At 39.5% G+C, this 19,583-nt stretch overlaps 1 protein-coding gene across 1 annotated transcript; it reads right to left on the minus strand.

Moving 5' to 3' along the window:
- Nucleotides 1–2,338: 2,338 nt before the first annotated feature.
- Nucleotides 2,339–19,323, minus strand: slc25a10 (solute carrier family 25 member 10). The gene is made up of 11 exons (XM_038714046.1): nt 18,818–19,323; nt 11,046–11,165; nt 9,560–9,674; nt 9,434–9,482; nt 9,257–9,298; nt 9,127–9,170; nt 8,962–9,032; nt 7,954–8,046; nt 5,971–6,048; nt 5,803–5,859; nt 2,339–4,224 (listed from the first exon to the last, which is right to left on the minus strand). The coding sequence occupies exons 1-11, from the start codon at nt 18,905–18,907 to the stop codon at nt 4,123–4,125; spliced, it is 861 nt and encodes a 286-aa protein (XP_038569974.1). The 5' UTR covers nt 18,908–19,323; the 3' UTR covers nt 2,339–4,122.
- Between the last annotated feature and the right edge of the window lie 260 nt (nt 19,324–19,583).

A 19,583-nucleotide genomic window follows, 5' to 3' on the forward strand; every position in this document is an offset into this window, starting at 1 on the left:
TAATGTTATGTCATGGTGATGTGACATCATGGTGACGTTTTGCAGCGCCGGGTGTGAATTCTGCCTACCTGCCGAGAAAAGAAAGTCTCATCGCAAATCTCGGCAGGTAAATTAGCCTACATCATCTGTTCTGCCTAATTATGTATCCACCTGTATAGGACCTTTTAAGACACTTTGCTGTGCTCATTGATCAACTGCGGTTATCACCACATATTTATTGCTAAATCTCAAGGAATGCGGCTTCTGCTAACTGTAGCTAATAAAATATCAACAGCTCTAAACTACTCTAAACGTTCATGAAATATTTCGAATCATTTACCCCACAAAGAAAATTATAGCGTTTAAAAGCAGTATTTGGAAGTGCATGCAATTCTCGGCAGGCAAGCGAAATTTGGCATATCACTAACTAAAGTTGCCCCGTCCCCGCCACATTTACGCTGACATTCTGTGGGAAACACTGCACCTGAACCTAAATAGTTAGCATCAGAACAGTTAAGACATGATGTCATATTGTGTTTTAGCAACTTCAAACAAAATAAAAAATCTGACAATGGTTGTTAATTAATTATTGGTAATATTGCTTTGATATAGACAAAATATTTCCTTTTCCCTTCCACAGATGCTGTGTGATAAAGCAGTTTCCAAATAGTGTCTGCAGTCACAGAAAATACAACGAGTCCTACTCAAAGATACCGACCCTCCACTCCAAGGATAAGGACTGTGACATTTTTCAGTTTCAGTTTGGTTCCACCATTTGTACTGTAAGCTTGTGACGGAGTACCTTCACTACAGTTGAGTAAGCGCTTGGACTGCCATACAAACGAGCCTGGCTCTTTGGCGTTGCTGTCAAAGTTGCATGTTTGGTATGTTGTAGAACTGTGTTTGAATCTGGGTAGGGTGAGTGCTCTCGCCTTTGACCGCATGGTGTCAGAAGTGGGATGGCTTACCGTGAGGTCATCTGAGCCGGGCCCAGAGTCCGAACCGTATGAGGGACCCCCATGGGTAACATTAATGATGTGTACTTTTCAGTAATACTGATCATATGTCATCATTTTACGGATTTTTTTATTTGAAGGTATTTTGGTCAAGATGCGATACATGCTGATGTACATTTTAATTTTTGTAATATACACAAAATTCAAGTTTTTTAGTTGTCTGTGTGTGTGTTGTAAAATACTTTTTTTTTTACTGGTTGTTATTATAAGGCTAAAAGGGCATTTTGCAAGATATTTTTAATGCATTAATAATGCATTATTCTCATACTGAATGGTTTCATAAAGCAGCTTCCCAGGATATTAATAGTGGCTCTTGGAGTATACTAGTAAAAATTACTAATATGCTCAAATGCTAATAAAAATGTTCAGGGAACACATTTAAAATATATTTAAACTGTTCTTCAAGTATAGCACAAAAGGGTATTTTAAGTAAAATTTTAAAAAGTACATTTAAATTACAGTAATAAAATAGGTCCATTTTAACACAACTAAGTACATTAAAATATATTGCAATTATCTTAAAGTTGACTAAGTATTTCTAAAATTACACTTAACATACCTTAAGTTGTTCCAAAATAACAAATTTAATATACACTTAGTATAGTACAATTAAAATATGATAAGTGCATCCAAAAAAAGTGCTACTTAAGTATATTTCTTTTTCACTTGGGTTGTCTATGAAAACACCAGATATTTATAGACAGAACCTGATTGCTTGATAGTTAATCACTGTGGTTGATAAATTAAAAACACATTTCTGGAGCGAAAACATCACAATAAGTAGGCATACAGCCTGATTCTCCTCATCACTGTACACACAGGCAGCATGTTCCTCAGTTGGGCAAAATTAGCACTCCTGACATGAAGATGAGAGTATGTAGAGGTCTAAGGCTCACAAATTCCCACACATACATGTGATGGTAGAGGTGAGCAGTTACAGTCATTGATGCATTGCATGTGATGAATTGTATTAATTAAGAAAGGGACAGCAATGTTAATCTGAGCAGAGGAACGGAGTCACACATTCATCATTACAGCTGCATATTAGCACTTAACTGTGGATGGTCCTGCCAGGTGGGAGGCCGTAATTCTTATCTTAGGTCTGTGGGGTGGTATGAAAGACTGGTGGAGCAATCATTAAAATATGTCTTGTTCTGATGAGGGTGAAGCCTGATTCAGTCAGCAAGCCCGCGGCAGCAGCACACAGAAACAAATGTTTTATAATGTGGATTAAACTCTGCCCAGAGGGCTTGCAGTTGATTTATAAAATGTTAATATAAAATAAATAAATAAATGTCAGATACTGTATTATCAAAAAAAGACAGTCAAACAGCACGAAAAGCTTGTATTTTCACATTAGTATTTTAATTTTATGTATCATTAGTTCGTGATCTACAAAATGCAAATTTGCAACACCCAGAGCTGTGGGTCCCTCCAGTTTCATTTGTTACTTACTGTGGCTGATCTACAGTCCTCACATTGTTGAGGGAAGCATGAACATAAGAATGAGCAGATATAGACAGTCTATCTGAGGTTGCTCCCTGTTTGTGTCTCTTTTTAAATGTACACTAGGATGAAGGTATCAACATTATTCACACGCTACTAAACTGCCCCCTGGAGGACACATACTGTAAGGCAACATGACTTGACAAGGTGTCTGTCAACAGAGGAAACACAGATTTCATTTTATCACTGAACAAAGGTCAAACTTATTGTAACTGAAAAGAGTCACAAAACATCAGATTGCCCTCAATTGGAACCACTGACAACATCTGAAAACATTTCCATTTTTACTTTTAGAACACGCTTTAGTATGGAGCATGTGTTTCTACACAGCAGGTTAATCAGTATGAGTCCAGCGATTTTAATAAAGTGCCTTATAAAACAGAGTAGCATCCTGAGTCATAAAGTCAGACATGCATTCAGCTAAATGATCCCATCACAGATGGAAATGCTACATGTACACTTGTACAGTAGAGCAGTTCTCTTCAGGCTTCTCAACAGGCATCTCTATTCAAACAGTAAGAACAAGTGGTCATACAGAATTTCACTATGACTGGAAAAAAAGACCCACTGCCAAATGTGCTCTCCCTGCTTCACAGTTTCCACACAAACTCCCATTTACTTAAAAACAGCAGACAAACAAGCTTGGTCCTCTTCTCGATATGATGACAGAGGATCGGAATGATGTAAAGGAGAATCAGGTAAAAGTTGCATGTTACATGCTAACCTGCTAGTAGTTGATTTCCAGCTCTAAAACATTAATTTAGTGAAGAAACAACAAACAAATAAATCAACTCTGGTAAATTCAGGGTGCCTCACACTTGGTCACCACTGTTGGGAATGATTACTATGCATTTGCATAACGGTTTGTGCAGTCATGTGTTAGTAATGGATTTTGGGAAAATTTTAGATCATCAGAACCCCCATTGAACCTCTGCTAAATCATAAACTCAGTCTTGGCCTAATATGACACCAATAAAGTAACAGGAATCACATTCCTGGCACAAACCTTTTTAAGCCATAATCAAAAACACTGGTGTGGGCTCTGAAGGCACCGAACACCACTGCTGAACTGGGTTTAATTACTGCTGAGATTAAAACATAAATCCCAATATCTGATCTGGAATTAGTTCAAACCAATATTTCGACGGTCATCAACATGACAAGTGTTGAAGTGCTCCTTCTATCAGTACGTCTCATCCTGTAACTAATCGTACCTGAAATTATACTGGACAACTACAGTAAACATCTGCTAGAGCTAATTTTAAACTCTCTAAATGTCATGGTCATTCTAATTACCCAGTTACACCACTTATATTAAGCATTTCTGTCTGTTAATTCTAGTAGTTGCCCCTTCCAAAAGTTGGTGTACTAATGCCCTAAAAAAAAAAAAAAAAAAAAAAAAAAAAAAAAAAAAAAGATTATTTTGATAATTTTATATATATATATATATATAAAATTATCAAAATCATTTCGTCTGTAGTTGTGAGACAGAGGTAGAGCGAACGGAAACATGCACGAGCCCATAGTAAACTGTACATGATTCCCTTTCTGCCCCCTTCACGGGGTGATGTGTGCGGCAGTGTCGGTGGATGGTTTGGAGAGCGGCAGTCACCGAGCATGCTCAGGAGATGATGCGAATGCCAAAGTACTTCTTCAGCTGCTCAAGGAAGATGAAGGTGAGTACTGTGTGAGGAATCAAGCGGATCCCTGCGGGGACGAGACCCTGCAACAAACATTTGGCATTAGATTAGCATTTGTAGTTTTCTCCCGTTACATCCGTCAATTTAAAGCTACTATGCCTATTAAGTACTTTAGTATAAAACAGGTACTTTATCATTAAGGTGGGTTGCCAGCTGCTGTACATGCAGGTCATTTATCACACTTGACATACAGTACATAAATTTCTCCCTTCTGGATACTGCTGTTTCCTCAAAAGAACACAGGACTTATACATTACAAATACATCTGGATGCTGTGTGGCTTTGAAGAAACATGTAATTTCATTTCAGTTGGACTTTAAATTATAACTTGATCTTAAAATGCTTCATACATGCATGTGTATACTGTCCGATGAGTAATGGCGTCATTCAAAACATTCATTGATTCACTCAATCACTATTATGTAACAGGCTAAAAGTAATTTCATAGCTTATGGTCGATGTACACATGCCTGTAAGACTTTCCCCATCTCTTAAAAGGACAATGAGGACAAATAGGTGTGTACTTAGGGCTGGGCAATATGGCCAAATTTGATATGACGATAAAAAAATTCATATCATTTGATATCGATAATTATCACAATAAATGTTAAATCATCATTTCTTTCCAGTGTAAAAGCTGATTTTTGCTCCTGAGTGAAAATTTAAGAAACCAGATGGTTAATTTTGTGGCTAAACTTTTCTTTATGGTCAGAACGTGACAAACACTATATGCCAAACAGTGGATGACTTCACAAATTTGAGGTACACACGGTAGCTCCGCTTTAATCTTGAGAAGCTGCAGAGTTGCAGTCTCTCTTCATTCAACTTACACTTGCACTTTTAATAACATTTATTGAAAGTTTTATTCTTTTTACATGTTTATTTACAGCATTAAACGTTGAAATATGTTTTGTAATAGGCTGTATATTAACTTATTGGGAGAAAACTGGTAGTTCTGTGTAAAATCAGATGCTGAGCACCCCCATATCGCCAAAATGGCATGATCCATGTTTCTCTGCAAAGACTATGAGATTGACAGTCGAATCAGGCACCGCCCATCAAAGCATCGAATCTTCGGCTGTTGGGTGTCGGGCCTAAAAATCATATTGCAAATATCATTTTTGTTTTATTGCCCAGCCCTATGTGTACAAGTATTAAATTATTACACACCTTCACTGGTAGTGACTTCTGCACCTGAATTCATCTCTCTTTTTTATTTTTACATTTCAGACAATAATGATATGCAATAGCATGTTTAAGCACATTCTACATGATTTATTTATAGTATTCTCATAAGATGTAGCCTATTGCCCATAGTTGTTACGAAATGACTACTTGTCGGCTACTGTTGTGCCCCTTAATTACATAGTTAAATTTCACCTTTGCACCATTGTCAGCCCTTATACCATAGTCAATGGGCACTTGGTCCAACTTTCCTAAAAATATTCAGGAGACAGCACTCAATGTCTTTTTACTTTACAATTTTGTATGAAATTACAGCTTAATTCATATAGATTACATGTAATCAAGAACCTCTGATTAAAACTGGCACTAAATAGCCACAATGCCATTAATGATTAGTCTCTAGCACTGTTCATTACCTTGTAAAACGCCAGCGGACCCAGCTTGGCAGTTTCTCGTAAGCAATGAGTCACCCCCTAATAAGAGAGAGAGATACACTAGATTAGAATGAACACTGAGAAATAAAAAAATTGGATAAACTCACAAGGATGAACGGATTAGAGGAGACAATGCCAAGGTATACTCACTGTGTACTCTCCCTTTGAGTTCATCAGCCTCGTCTTTAGTACATCCAGAGGTTGACACAAGAATGTAGCACAGCCTCCCTGTATAGCAGGGTTTAAAATTCAAAGAGGTCCAGTTAGAAAAATTTCACAAAGCAAAGGTCCGGATCATCAACTTTCAGTAACTTACCATAATGTGTAGCCTAGTTGTATCAACATATGCTTTCAGTTAACAACTGACTGTATATAAAAAGGTCAAATCGGTAGGGCTGGACCCAAATATTCGACCATTGGGTACACATTCTATTTTCAATTATGAGATCCGATTATTAAGGGGTTTTTTTCGCGCGCCTGACCTCCACGCTGACAGCAGTGAACATAATGCTCCAGATCACATCAATGGGAAAACCAAAGAAGCCCTCAGCTGTGTGGGAGCACTTTAAACTGAGTGATGACTGCAGTAGTGTGGAAGTTATGGTGTTTACTCATTTAACAATTGCTTAATTTCATTACAGATCAGATCAGTCAAATTTCCTACATTTTAAAATTAATCAGTGAACTGTAGGCTGGAAACAAACAGCAACACAATGAACACATTTAAATAAGCCTAATTACTGTATATTAGGCCGATTGTAGAAGAAGAGCATTTAGTCGCTATAATTAAAGTCAAAAGACAATTTTGCATAATAACGTGTTAGATTTAGTTCCGCTACCGAAAATACGCTCATCCTGTGCGCTCTCCGCCTGGACCCCCGCCCGCGAAACTATTCCCGGATTCTGCTCTGGACCTGCTCGGATCAGACTCTGTCAGTCTGGACTCTCAGCTACGGTTCCCCCTGCTCTGCACAGCAACCTGCAAACCGGTTCGGCACGCATCTATTTTCACTCTGCCTCGCTCTTGCGCTGCTCAATATCCGATCCTTTTAACCTGCAATAAATATTTTTCCCCTTTCTTAGTCCTGTACTTGGGTCTGCTAGTCTTGCCATAACAAAGTTAAAAAAAAGATTTGGTAATAATCACTCTGTTGGCCTAGCTATGAGAATAAATAAATGGAGCGCTCTCTATCGCGTTAAAACAATCACCATAACGGGACCACTGAGCTTCAATTATTCGCTCTTAATTACTATGGAAGCATCAAAGCTCAAAAATGACATTTGGGCAATGATTTTCACATAAAACTGAAGGTATAATAAATAACTACTCATAATAAATTCTAAATCTAAGTAAACTAAAGGCTGCATTTAAAAAAAGTTTTTGTAAATTTGCATCTTAAAATAAATTAATTTAATTTTTTGTTCAATTTCAGAAAAAATAATAAAACTGTAGCTTTGACTGATTGAAGTTCAGTCTCAGCCAATTTTATAATTAACACTCAACATGTCTTTACAATGAACAGCTTTATTGCCTCCTCTTCTCTTTCATTCCCCTTATATAGCTACCACTTCCCTACTTCCTCTTGTTCAGTGAGAAACGTGAGCTCTGGCTAGGATTGGAGCTATATGAGATATTCTGATTCTGAACTGCCCGTGGGAAGAATACATGTGAGAATCTGTACATTCTTGCTTAAAAGCCCTGTGAAGTATCTTTTCTCTTTCATCTCCTCTCTTCCTCTGTGTATCTCACTCACGGCCTCGACTCGCAATGCTCAGGGCCGTTAACGGCTCTGGTAATGCTCATCAGAATGCACAGATCTGATTGGCTGAGCAGCATCACATAAGATGACTGGAACACGTGCGGTCGGAGAGTTTCCCGGGCCGCTAAACCAGTACAGTAAATGCTAGAAAAGCTGTGCGGGTTAAAATAGAAACGCTCTGTCATAAGGTAGTAATTCTCAATAATAGATCAGGTCCGGACAATACGGCGGCTGGGTCCGGATCCGGACCGCGGTGCGCCTATTAGTAACCTCTGCTGTAGAGGAACAGTTCATCACTTCACAAAAGAGCCCTGTCAACTTTACACTGAGTCACTCAGGCTTCCAGGGCACACAAATAAAACCTGATACCTACAGCAATGAAGCTGGAGAGAAAGTGTGTGAGTATGTTGTCGCCCATCATGCCTGTTCCCAGCACGAGCTGCTTGGCCTGGTCATAACACGCCAACTAAAGATGGGGAAAAAGGAGAAAAATGTGTGGCATGGTAAAAAAAACAAAAACAAATAATCTGTGCTGATGTATTTATATCTCTTTACTACATGCAGCTGGCTGAACGCCCAATCCTTCATCCTCAACACAGTTTGACCTCCAGAAAACAGTGTAATGAGCAACAGAAAATCATGCCAGTACAGTAACTGACCTCTTAGCTTTTGGAAGCTGTGAGATCCATCACCAAAATTTGGCCTCAATTTGCCATTTTTTTAAAAAAAACCTTGTGAAAATAATGTGTGCAGTTAGTAGTTAGATTTTGGCAAGTTCCTTAACTGGCCTTTATGTATTTAAAAAAAAGCTATGCAATCCGTCAAAAACATAGCAAAAATATCAACCTGTCAAAAGTGTGACATTTTTTAATTTCAGTATTTGGCCCAATGGAAGTAAAAAAAAAACAAATAAATATAGACACTCTAGCATTCAGATGACCACCACCAAATGATAAGAAGGAACTGACAACTGATTTTGGGGATATTTAGCATAAAGGGTGGTTTGAAATATTTATGAAGACCCCTACAAAGCTGCATGTTGATTTGATGAAGAAAAGCATGCATTATGCATTGAACAAGCAGTCTGTTGGAAATTGATCCAGTATTGATTAATTAATGTACTTTTAATTTAATTCCATTATCTTATTAAAAAGGACTTACAGATGGATTCTTAGTTTGACATGACTAATAAATATCTTCCTAATGTATTTAAGAAAAATGTATCTAACTTGTAATTGTGCTAGCCCTGGTAGAATAAAGTACAATATAAAAATAGAGAGACAGATGTTCCCTTGGGTCTCTTTAAGTAAACTGCATACCTGAAATGCCAAAAAAGGGTTCCTGATCATAAATCATCTCATCACATAGTGCTGTGACTTGCCTGTCCCACAGTGACCATCGCTCCTCTGCTGGAGGCCATAGTGGCTCCTGAGAACAGTCTCCTCACACCCTCTGTTGGACAGGACACAGGTCAGAGGTCACACATGATGCCAGCCTGTGCTTTACATGAAGTTACATATTGGACAATATTTGGCTTGGGATTTACCTTCTCTGAAGACTCTGAAGAGCCCATCAATGGCATGTTTGTAGCTGAAAGAACAAAACACATTCAGGGTTAAATTATGAAAAGAACGTCAAACTGAAATCTTTTAGCCGAGTAACTCACAACTACTCACTTTCTCCTCAGTTCTGGTGGTAGTTTCATGTCATTCTGCATCCTAGAAGCACAAACTGTTCAGATCTTTTGAATACACTATTTGCTAAGCTCATGTCTAACCACAAACAGTTTGCTTGTTTAGAAGAATTTGTGTGTATATGTTAATGAGAGACTGAATTGTATCATGGCGCGTTACCTGACGTTCACCATGTCTGCCGGCGTGCCAACAAACCCACCAGTGAAACCTGTTGGCAGAGTAATCTTGTTGGCACACAATCCTGTATGAGTGACACTACGTGTGTGTGTGTTTGTGAGTTCTCACCTCCAAAGGCTCCCAGCACGACCTTCTGGTAAAAGGGCATGGGGCCCTGGCTTGTGCTGCCCATCATGTCCCTCACTGTCTCATAGATGGCAAATCTGGTGAGGGAATAGGACATCTGAGAGGAGAAGAGACGAGACAAGTGGAGAGGAGGTAAAAATAATGAGTCTAAGGTTTATTTAAGTCTGAGGACAGAAGCTAAACAGGATGCAGTGTTTACAGGATAAAACGTATCCTACTCTTCATCATCACTATCCAGTGGCTGCGATTCAAACTTCTCTTTCTCCCTCCAATCATGTTTAATCTCCTGCAACATCAACAGACTTGCTGGACACACTGCTGTCCTCTTTATAAAACTATTGATCTATTGACAGTATCCTGCAGCCACAACATTTTGGCCTTTTAATAACAGTAACTAGGAAACCTACTGAAACAACATTTGAAGGAACCTTTTACACAAAATATACCCAAAAACCTGTTCTAATGTGGTCTGTCATACTCCCACTCTTCCTCTAACCAGAAAAAATTTATTTTACTCAAACTTTATTTCTGTTTAAGAAAAAACTGAGTCATGTACACTGAAGAACGCAATGTGGACTAATTTTTCTTAATAACTTCTCAAAATTTATCTTAAAAAAGATCTTTAATTAATGCTAGCACACTGTAATATTTCCAACATATCTCTCATCTTCATTATTACTATTGTTTTTATTATTATTATTCTATTGTTGGGTGTTTTATTTGTGTATTATTTTCAATAATCTGATTTTATTTGTCTCCTTGCAGTCCTGAAATGTTTAATCCTGCTTTAACAATGTAAAGCACTTTGTAACTTTGTTTTGAAAGGTGCTGTATTAATAAAACAGATTAATTTTATTATCATTATTATGCCAATACCAGCCAGTGTCTACCGCAATATAATCTATACAATCATCCTGTAGGTTATGAAAAGGATACTAAAATCATACGAGGGTATGAGATGATCATATTTTGATTTTATGTTTGACTACAAGAGCAAGAACATGTCTTATACACAGACTGCTGAGTGCAGAGAGCAATCAGCAAACCCATTATAACAGAAAACATGGCATAACTATTAACACTGACGCAGTCAAACTAAAAAAAGAGCAATAATCAGTGTCACATAGTGCTGTTGAAGCCCTTCAAACTAAAAATTGTCTGAATTTAAGACTATTATAAACTATATGGAAATTGCCTCCATTCTTAACTAAGTCTGTTCTTAGCCCACCTTTAGGCTTATTTTAGTATTATCATCCGTTTCAGTGTAGTTTTGGCTGGTGTCTGATTTTGTATTGTTTTGTCTGCAACTTTTTATTGCTATAGTCTTGGCCTGGTCTCATTGGCAAAAGAGGTTTCCACCCCCAATGGGACCTACCAGGTTAAATAGAAAATAAAAATGACAAACTAATGAACACAACACACACAGAATTTCAAGAACAGACTTCAGCATACACACAGACACACATACCTGTCTGCAAAGTGAGGCAGAGAGGCCGTTATAAAGAGCCAGCACACCGTCGCTCTTCACCACATGAACAGCCATCCCCATCATCCTCATCTTCACCTCCTGCTGTGTCTGCAGGTGTACCTGGAAAGAAAGTCATGTGGCAACAATGGTGTCATTTTCAATACCAAGACATAGACAACATGTGGTCCAGTTGGGGCTGACCGAGCAACCTCAGTAACTTTTTCTCTTTGTTCTTTCTTGTGGGGTAACTTAGAGACCAGTTAAAATATTTAGGCAACTAAATGTGTCAAAGGGCTAAATGTGCCACCTCTTAAAGGGCCAGTGATTTAGTATCATACGTCCATTAAAAGGAATGACCAAATCTAATCAGCAAAGGCCGAGATACGTTTCCCATAATGCAACTAAATAGCATCTTTAGGTAGATCCCTGCTGCCTGGTAAACACACACGTCTTTCAAACTCCACACATCCAGTTTGTAACACAGGCTTTCTGTTGAAGAGATGTAGTCACTGATGACATCACTATGACTTTGTCAGGGTTATTTTCCCTGATTGACAGAGAACATAATAGTTCAGATTAAAAAAAAAGTACCTATGATCTCTTTCCACATTTTATTGTGTGCCATGCAATGCATGGAACTGGTCTTGGTCTCAACTGCTCTCAGCCCCTAAAAGTCTTGGTCTTGTCGCGGTCTCGATAAACTCTGTTCTTGGTCTTGACTTGGGCTCAGTTTGGGCGGTCTTGACTATAACACTAGGACATAATACATACACTACATTGCAAAAAGTTTTGGGCCGCCTACCTTTACATGAAGTTTAATGACGTCCCGTTCTTAATCTGTACGGTATAATATGGAGTTGGCCCACCCTTTGCAGCTAAAAGAGCGTCAACTCTTCTGGGAAGGTTGTCCACAAAATTTAAGAATTTTTGACCATTCTTCTAGAAGTGCATTTGTGAGGTCAGGCACAGATGTTGGACAAGATGGACTGACAATCTCCACTCCAATTCATCTCAAAGGTGTTCTATCAGGTTGAGGTCAGGACTCTGTGCAGGCCAGTCAAGTTCTCCACACCAAACCCGCTCATCATGTCTTTATGGACCTTGCTTTGTGCACTGGTGCACAGTCATGTTGGAATAGGAAGGAGCTATCCCCAAACTGTTTCCACAACTTTGGGAGCATGAAATTGTCCAAACTGTCTTGGTATGCTGAAGCATGAACAGTTCCTTTCACTGGAACTAAGGGGCCAAGCCCAACCCCTGAAAAACAACACCACACCATAATCCCCCCTCCACCAAAATTTACACTTGGCACAATGCAGTCAGGCAATTACTGTTCTCCTGGCAACTGTCAAACCTAGACTCATCCATCGGATCACCAGACAGAAGCACGATTTGTCACTCCAGAGAACAGGTCTCCACTGCACTAGTGTCCAGTGGCGGCGTGCTTTACACCACCGCATCAGATGCTTTGCATTGCACTTGGTGATGTAAGGCTTGGGTGCAGCTGCTCGGCCATGGAAACCCATTCCATGAAGCTCTCTACGCACTGTTCTTGAGCTAATCCAAAAGGCCACATGACGTTTGGTGGTCTGTAGCTACTGACTCAGCAGAAAGTTGGTGACTTCGGCGCACTGTTCGCCTCAGCATGCGCTGACCCCCTCTGTTATCTTAAGTGGCTGAGTTTCTGTTGTTCACAATCGCTTCCTCTTTGTTATAATACCACTAACAGTTGACCGTGGAATATTTAATAGTGAGGAAATTTCATGAATGGACTTATTGCACAGGTGGTAACCTATCACAGTACCACGCTTGAATTCACTGAACTCCTGAGAGCGACCCAGTCTTTCACAAATGTTTATAGAAGCAGTCTGCATGCCTAGGTGCTTGATTTTATACAAATGTGGCCACGGAAGTGATTGGAATACCTGAATTCAATGATTCGGAGGGGTTTCCTAAACATTTGGCAATATAGTATATGTGAGAAAAGCACCAACTCAAATTGGTGCAGCAAGAGAGTAATGTTTAACACTGGCAGTTATAATTTACACATGTTTTCTCAGTGTCTTAACCCGTGTGTGTGTGTGTGTGTGTGTGTGTGCATGTGTGTGTGTGTGTTATTGTAGAACAGCTCTACAATGTGGCCTTTGTCCTCTGTCTAATCAGTATTTGAGTTTGAAGTGCACTAACCCCTTCAAAACACAATGCTTTTCCTGCCTCATCACCAGTCTTATTGTTCATAATTTTTTCAGTCATTTTGTCTATTTTTGCTCACTTTAATCACCACACACTGGTTTCAACACCAAGTCAGACAGCAAGTTAAACATTTAGTCCCTGACTTTGTTAAAGCTTCAAGTTCCAAAGCTTCCTCTCAGCTCACTTAGGCTGAGATTTGGGAGAACTAATCATTGCACAAGCAAAATCAGTAATGTGGTTTATAATACAGGTTTATTGTGACTACACATTTGCTGGTGTCTACACAAAGTTTACCTTTTCATTTTGTACTGCGAGTCACGGGTATATGCAAGTGCGTCACTTTGTGTTGAAAAGTGGTGGCGGCGTAGGGGCTTAAATAAGGGTTGTGAAGAGACACTTAGCTCACGAGACATCACAACACGCAATATTAAGCTTATGAAAATTAGACGAAAAGATCCTTAAACAGTGGTTTTAAAGATATCCTCAATGCCGAGTTATATGAGCAGGGGGTCTGGGGGGGCCTCCCCCTGGAAATATTGATCATTAAACACTTAATTTCCTGCATTCTGGTGAAAGTTTCTGTACCAATTTATGGTGGAAATGTTTTTATTTATGTAAAAGGAAAATTCAAGCAATACTTGACGTTTCATAATATATAAATATAATAGAATATAAGTAAGTGCAGATCTCAGGCATTCTGTGTTGCTTTCAGATCTGTTTTCTCTTGTAGATCAAATTTTCTCTTGTAATATCATCCCTGCTGAGGCAACACACATGCAGGCATGATTTAGTCTCTCTCCTCTTTTGTCAGGGAGAGAACGGAAAATGTGTTAAAAGTTGTTAAAGTTACTGATTGGTGCATGCACGTTTTTCGGCCATTTTATAATCAGTAGCTTGTTTTTTTTTTCTTAAGTTACTTTTTTTAGACTATGTATTTTAATTGCATTGCATGTTTTTACAAATTTTGCTTTAAAAAAGTGATGGGGACAAAATCAGCCATTTCAAAAAGTGGTGGGGACATAAGGGCTCAGATTAGTGGCATGATGATACATTTGGTGCTGATGCATGAGAACAAGACATGAAGATTTTTAGCACTATTTAAATTAAATATTTGATGCGGAAATATGGAGGTCTGGAGGTCCCCCTGCACAAGATTTTGTGCATTAAACTCGTAATTTCCTGCATCCTGGAGACATTCTGCTCCCATTTACAGTGGAAATGTCTGTTTTTATGAGGGAAAACTATATTGTATTGCATATTTTCTTATTGTGCAAATAAACCATTTCTCAAAGCATTTTCATTTGTTAGTTAAAATTTCTTGGTGCAAGCTATTTTTCAGAACATTTTTAACAAATACTTTCAAAAAGTGATGGGAATAAAATCTTTCAAAATGTGGTGGGGACATGTCCCCAGCATCCCCTGTGTAAATGACCCCTATGGGGTCAGTGCACCAGTTAGGGTCAGACAGCAGAGTGGAGCTGTAGGCTCTTGTTTACTCCCTAAGAGGAGAAAGGGTGTTAAAAGTTTTTTACTAATTTAAGTGTTCAGTTTTGTGTTTTCAGTTAAATCTTCTTACATGCTTGCTTTCTCTTTTAGGAAGTAGTTTTCTGTTGCTGATTGAGTTTAATTTGTTAATAAAACTAATATCATAGCTAGGGAACGTAGCAAATATTTCAAATATGCCCAGCGTAAGATACAGTATACAACTGCCACCAACATGTCATGTGTACAGCCTGTTAAGAGTGCTAAATTAGTTAAATATAATCAAAAACTACAATACAGTCCCATAACATAGAGCAGTGTGTGTGTGTGTTTGCATAAAAATCAAATCCCTCATCTTCAGCTTTGAGTAGGCCTCTCCCTTGCTAGCTTCCCCTGTGCTGGACTGATTGTACAGCTATATACACACACATGAGAAGAAGATCAGTAATAAATATGACTAACAATAATACATTTTCTAATTGTATCTCTACATATGATTACCTACTCAGCCCTGCACACTGCCCCTGTCACTGTTTTTTCTGGTTCTATTGTCCTTCTCCTTCTCCTGTGGCTCCTGCAGCTCCTCCTCTTTCTTCTCTCCCTCCTCATCAACGTGACTAGGGTCATCATCACCCTGTACCTCTGCATCACCTCCACTGACCTTAACAGCTAATATAAATACAGACACACAAAGATTCCTCGCTTATAGAAGGATGTTGTGTTGGAGTGATAACACATGCAAACTGATCACTTTTTGGTATACAATATGTATCCCTATGGAGTCTAAAATGTACCCCAAACCAGGTAATTCTCTACGGGCCTAAATATCTTATTGGATGTTGAACTCTAATGCTTAACTAAGGAATGTTGTCACATGTTATTATTTCTGATCGGATTAGTCTTTCTAAAACAAAACAAAGCTAATCTTGACCTTGTAGATAGACCACAGAGTTCAGACTTATCAAGGCAGCTGTGTCAGTCTAGTCAACCAAACAGACAGGGAAGAGAGACAGAGTTTAACTTTGGAGAGTCACTGGCTGTGATCTTTGCCTTAGTTTAGCTCTGCAAATAACCCTAAACCTGACCTGGGGAAACCCTGTCTGACTTTACCTTTAAAGAGATAAATTTCCCTCATGAGCACTACAACACAAAGAAGCAGCTGTGGCTGAGGTATGGCATTAGTTTTGCAGGTGTTTGGCCATAAACCAAAGTGTTGGAAAAATAAAAAGGTTAAGGGATCACTACAGTTATTACATTTCATCCTGAGGGAAACAAGAATGTTTAAGATGTAGGCTGAATTGACTGTAAATGTAACTGGTATTTTCCTTAAAGCTATGATAAAGTGAACTGCAAAGTGTTGGTAAGACAATGTCATACTGAGCCACTAGCAAGCTAATGTGTATGTGCACAGGGACACTCGTGCACTTATACAGAGGTGAAATATTACACCCAGATGAGATGACAAGTGCCTGGCTAAAAGATTGCTTTTTAGGTGAGGTCCGACAAATCTTGACACTCTGCTGAACCAGTTTGGGAGAACAATAGAGCACCTTATCTGATATAAGAGGAAGCCAATAAAACATGACTAGGCAATCTGTGCCATGTGATATGCGTGTCTGGTCATGCCCTACTTCCCTGCTGAAAACCACATTCAAATAATCTCTCTTCTAAATTACAACCTAAGTCCTTCTAAATTAGCTGCTCTGCTGTTAGCTTTAACAGGAATGCAGTAAGTGTAGAGCATTATCGCTTTTTAAGCTTTGTAAGAAAGCAGCTCAGTTTAAAGGTGAATTGTGTGCCCATCATTTAATTTCATTCTACAATGACTGCTCTCGGGGTAAAACTTTTGCGGTAACGTTATTCAAGTGATGCATTTTGGACCATTAACGGTTATATTACACAAGAGTAAAAAACAAATGTGCTATTTAGGCGATACATCTGATGAAATCTCTGGGACCCAAATAAATAATTCGGAGCAAGCTGTAATTAAACATGAACAAAATTAGATCCTAAAGAAAAGTTTGATCTCATGATTTGAAACATGAAAAGTTTGATCTCATGAAATACATGACAACCACAGTATTTAATGTGGTTAGCATTATTTAATTTAATCCCCAATCCTTTTTGAATATTAGCTCAGGCTGTGACGGGAGAAGCTGCGAACCAACACGCTCCAGACTATAAGAACCTCTGGTTTAAAGAATTTGATTCAATAATGTGAGCAAACATGCTTCACCAGGCAGTGCTCTTATCTGTCATTTTAGATGAGCAGATGTATAACCATTGGCTGTTCTAAAGGGGGGAGGAGGGGGTTCCAGTGCCCCCATAATAATAAGCCCCGTCTGGCCCCCCTAACTGTGGCAAATTTTTTGTAAGGTGGAATACAAAAATTTAATAAGTATATATAAATAAATAAATCATGTTGTATAGTCAGACTATTTGAGGTGACAGACCTACTGGCTTATTCTCTGGATAATAAGTGTAACGGGGTTGAACTATATAATTCCCCTTGCAGGCCTACTTTGTGGTTTGTTCATTGGTACTGTCTGCAAGTAAGCAAAGAACGACACCCTGTGGTTAACTGTGGTGTGCTTGCTGTCTTGAGACGCAGTGTGCGCCCAATAAGGTCCAGTTGCAGCCAGTAGACATGCCCCCCGAAGCCTCGCCCCCTCACGCCTAGGACCCTGATCTACAAGCTGCAGCAAGACGCTTCTCCATGTGCCACCATTGTCTTAGTCTGTAAACACCACACTAAGGGTAGGTTTTGTGTCCCTACATTGGTGTAAACATTGCATACTTTTATTTTTAATGTGTAGTGCATGTTTAATGCGCAGTGTTAATGTATGGCTACATGTGCTGGTTTTCACAACAGGACTGTTAACTGTGATAAGTAGCAGCTAGCTAACATATTGTATTGTTTAGTGTGTGCACGGGGCACTGACTACTCTAACTCCAGAAAGTGCATTGTTTCCCAGATTTTGCAATAACACTTATATAGCCCCCGCGACCCTGTACGCAGGATAAGCGGTTGACGATGGATGGATGGATGGACTTATATCGCCATTGGTTATTCAACACAACGCAGACCTCAACTGTTACATAACTGTATAGATAGAAACAGATCTTTGCTAATTGAGTTGTATACAGGATTGTTTATTTTTTGTTTCTTATATAGTTTGCAAATATTGTCTTATGAAAATCACATGCAAAAACTCATCAGTCCTAAAGGTTGATCTCAATACCACAAGTAGGTAACACGGCCACACTGAAAACTATTACATGGGTCGACAAAATGATGTATGTAGTACATGGAAAAATAAACTGTAAGGACTTTATTAAGTCTCAAGCAACTTCAGTCTTCTACTACTGTAATTGTATATGACATCACCAGCTAACAAGCATGCCATGGCAGAAAGGAAGCACTCCAGATGACCTACTGGTCTACATAAGGACACACCACATGACTTCCTGAGTTAGACCAGTTAGGTTGATCAGAGTCCTGTGCTGCTGTCTTCAAAACCAAAAGAGGGGCACAAGTAAAGGGAGTAAGGATTTTGGCATTGGGTAGGGAATGTGCTGCATCATGAGGCAAAGATTAACAACAACAACAATGAACATGCATGACCCCACTGAGACACACACACACACAGACTGCTTATAAGGGGGGAAACACGAATATTCCCTTTGGTCAGTGAGATCTGACAAGGACCATATTATATTTATCTCAATTAAACCATCTCAATAAATGTAAAACTAATGCAACGTTAAGACATTATGTGTACTTCAAAATTAATCCAACTTTCTTTTATTTTTTCACAAATGACTGTTTCACTTGCCCTAACTAGTGCCCTATATATTAACAGCCTTGGCCATCATAACACACATTACAGCAGGAGGAATGTGACACCACAGAGCACGACATGGCCAACTAAAGGCTTACTGCACACAAGGATTTCTAACAGGCACAGTAATATGAGTAGTGAAGCCTGTCCTCCATGAATACTGCTGCAAACAGCTGTAGCCTGTTGTTCAGGCCTGCACTTAACTCTACACACCGGAGGAGGGTTACAAACTCACTGTTCCCTTTAGCTCCTCACCTTGAGGAGATCCAGAGGATGCGTGCAGCAGGCGGCTCCACAGGACGCAAGCCCCCCGAAATACCACCGCGACATCCGTTTCTCGGTCATTATTACGTGCACTGCGGTAGCCCGACGCAGATATAGCGGTATTTCCTTCCTCCCGGTCCGCCTCGACACGCTGTCGTCTTCCTGGCTTGCAGGGTGCAGCTGGCAGTAACTTGTGGTCTACAGGACACGGGTGACCTCGTTAATCTTCAAACATTTCAATAAGAGACAGCGCCACGGTAAGAAGGACTTTAGGCTCCAGCAGCATCGCACGCACTCACTCCACATAGCGTGCGTGCATGCATGTAAAAGACTGTATGTGCGCGCACTGTCTGCTGCGTTTGGCCCACGATGTGCGGAAGCAGCTGTAGCCAGTGGAGAAGAGCGCAGCCAATTGCCACCGTGGACGACGGAGCTGCCTATCCGCTTCGAGATCCAAAGGTCGATGGCGGAGCATGAGACTGTTAAAGGCACGAGCAGGACAAACTCACACAGCCCACTTTCTCCACTACTATCTGTCATGCGGGTTTTAAAGTAACACGCATCCGCTCCGCAGCTGCAGACCTATGCTGCAGACAGGCCAAATATTGACTCTGTCTCTTTAAGAGGACAATATGACTCTAAAGCAAACAGAAACTTCATCAGTCCACCAGGAACAAAAAAACGTGGTCTTTGTGAAGATTAACCAAGTACACATAAGTGTTTCTATGTGTGTTGTTTTCTGGGTGACCAAACAATA

The sequence above is a fragment of the Micropterus salmoides genome, unplaced genomic scaffold, assembly GCF_014851395.1.
Source record: "Micropterus salmoides isolate LMB-PRFRI ecotype aquatic unplaced genomic scaffold, ASM1485139v1 Ms_hic_scaffold_12, whole genome shotgun sequence".
NCBI classification, from domain to species: domain Eukaryota; kingdom Metazoa; phylum Chordata; class Actinopteri; order Centrarchiformes; family Centrarchidae; genus Micropterus; species Micropterus salmoides.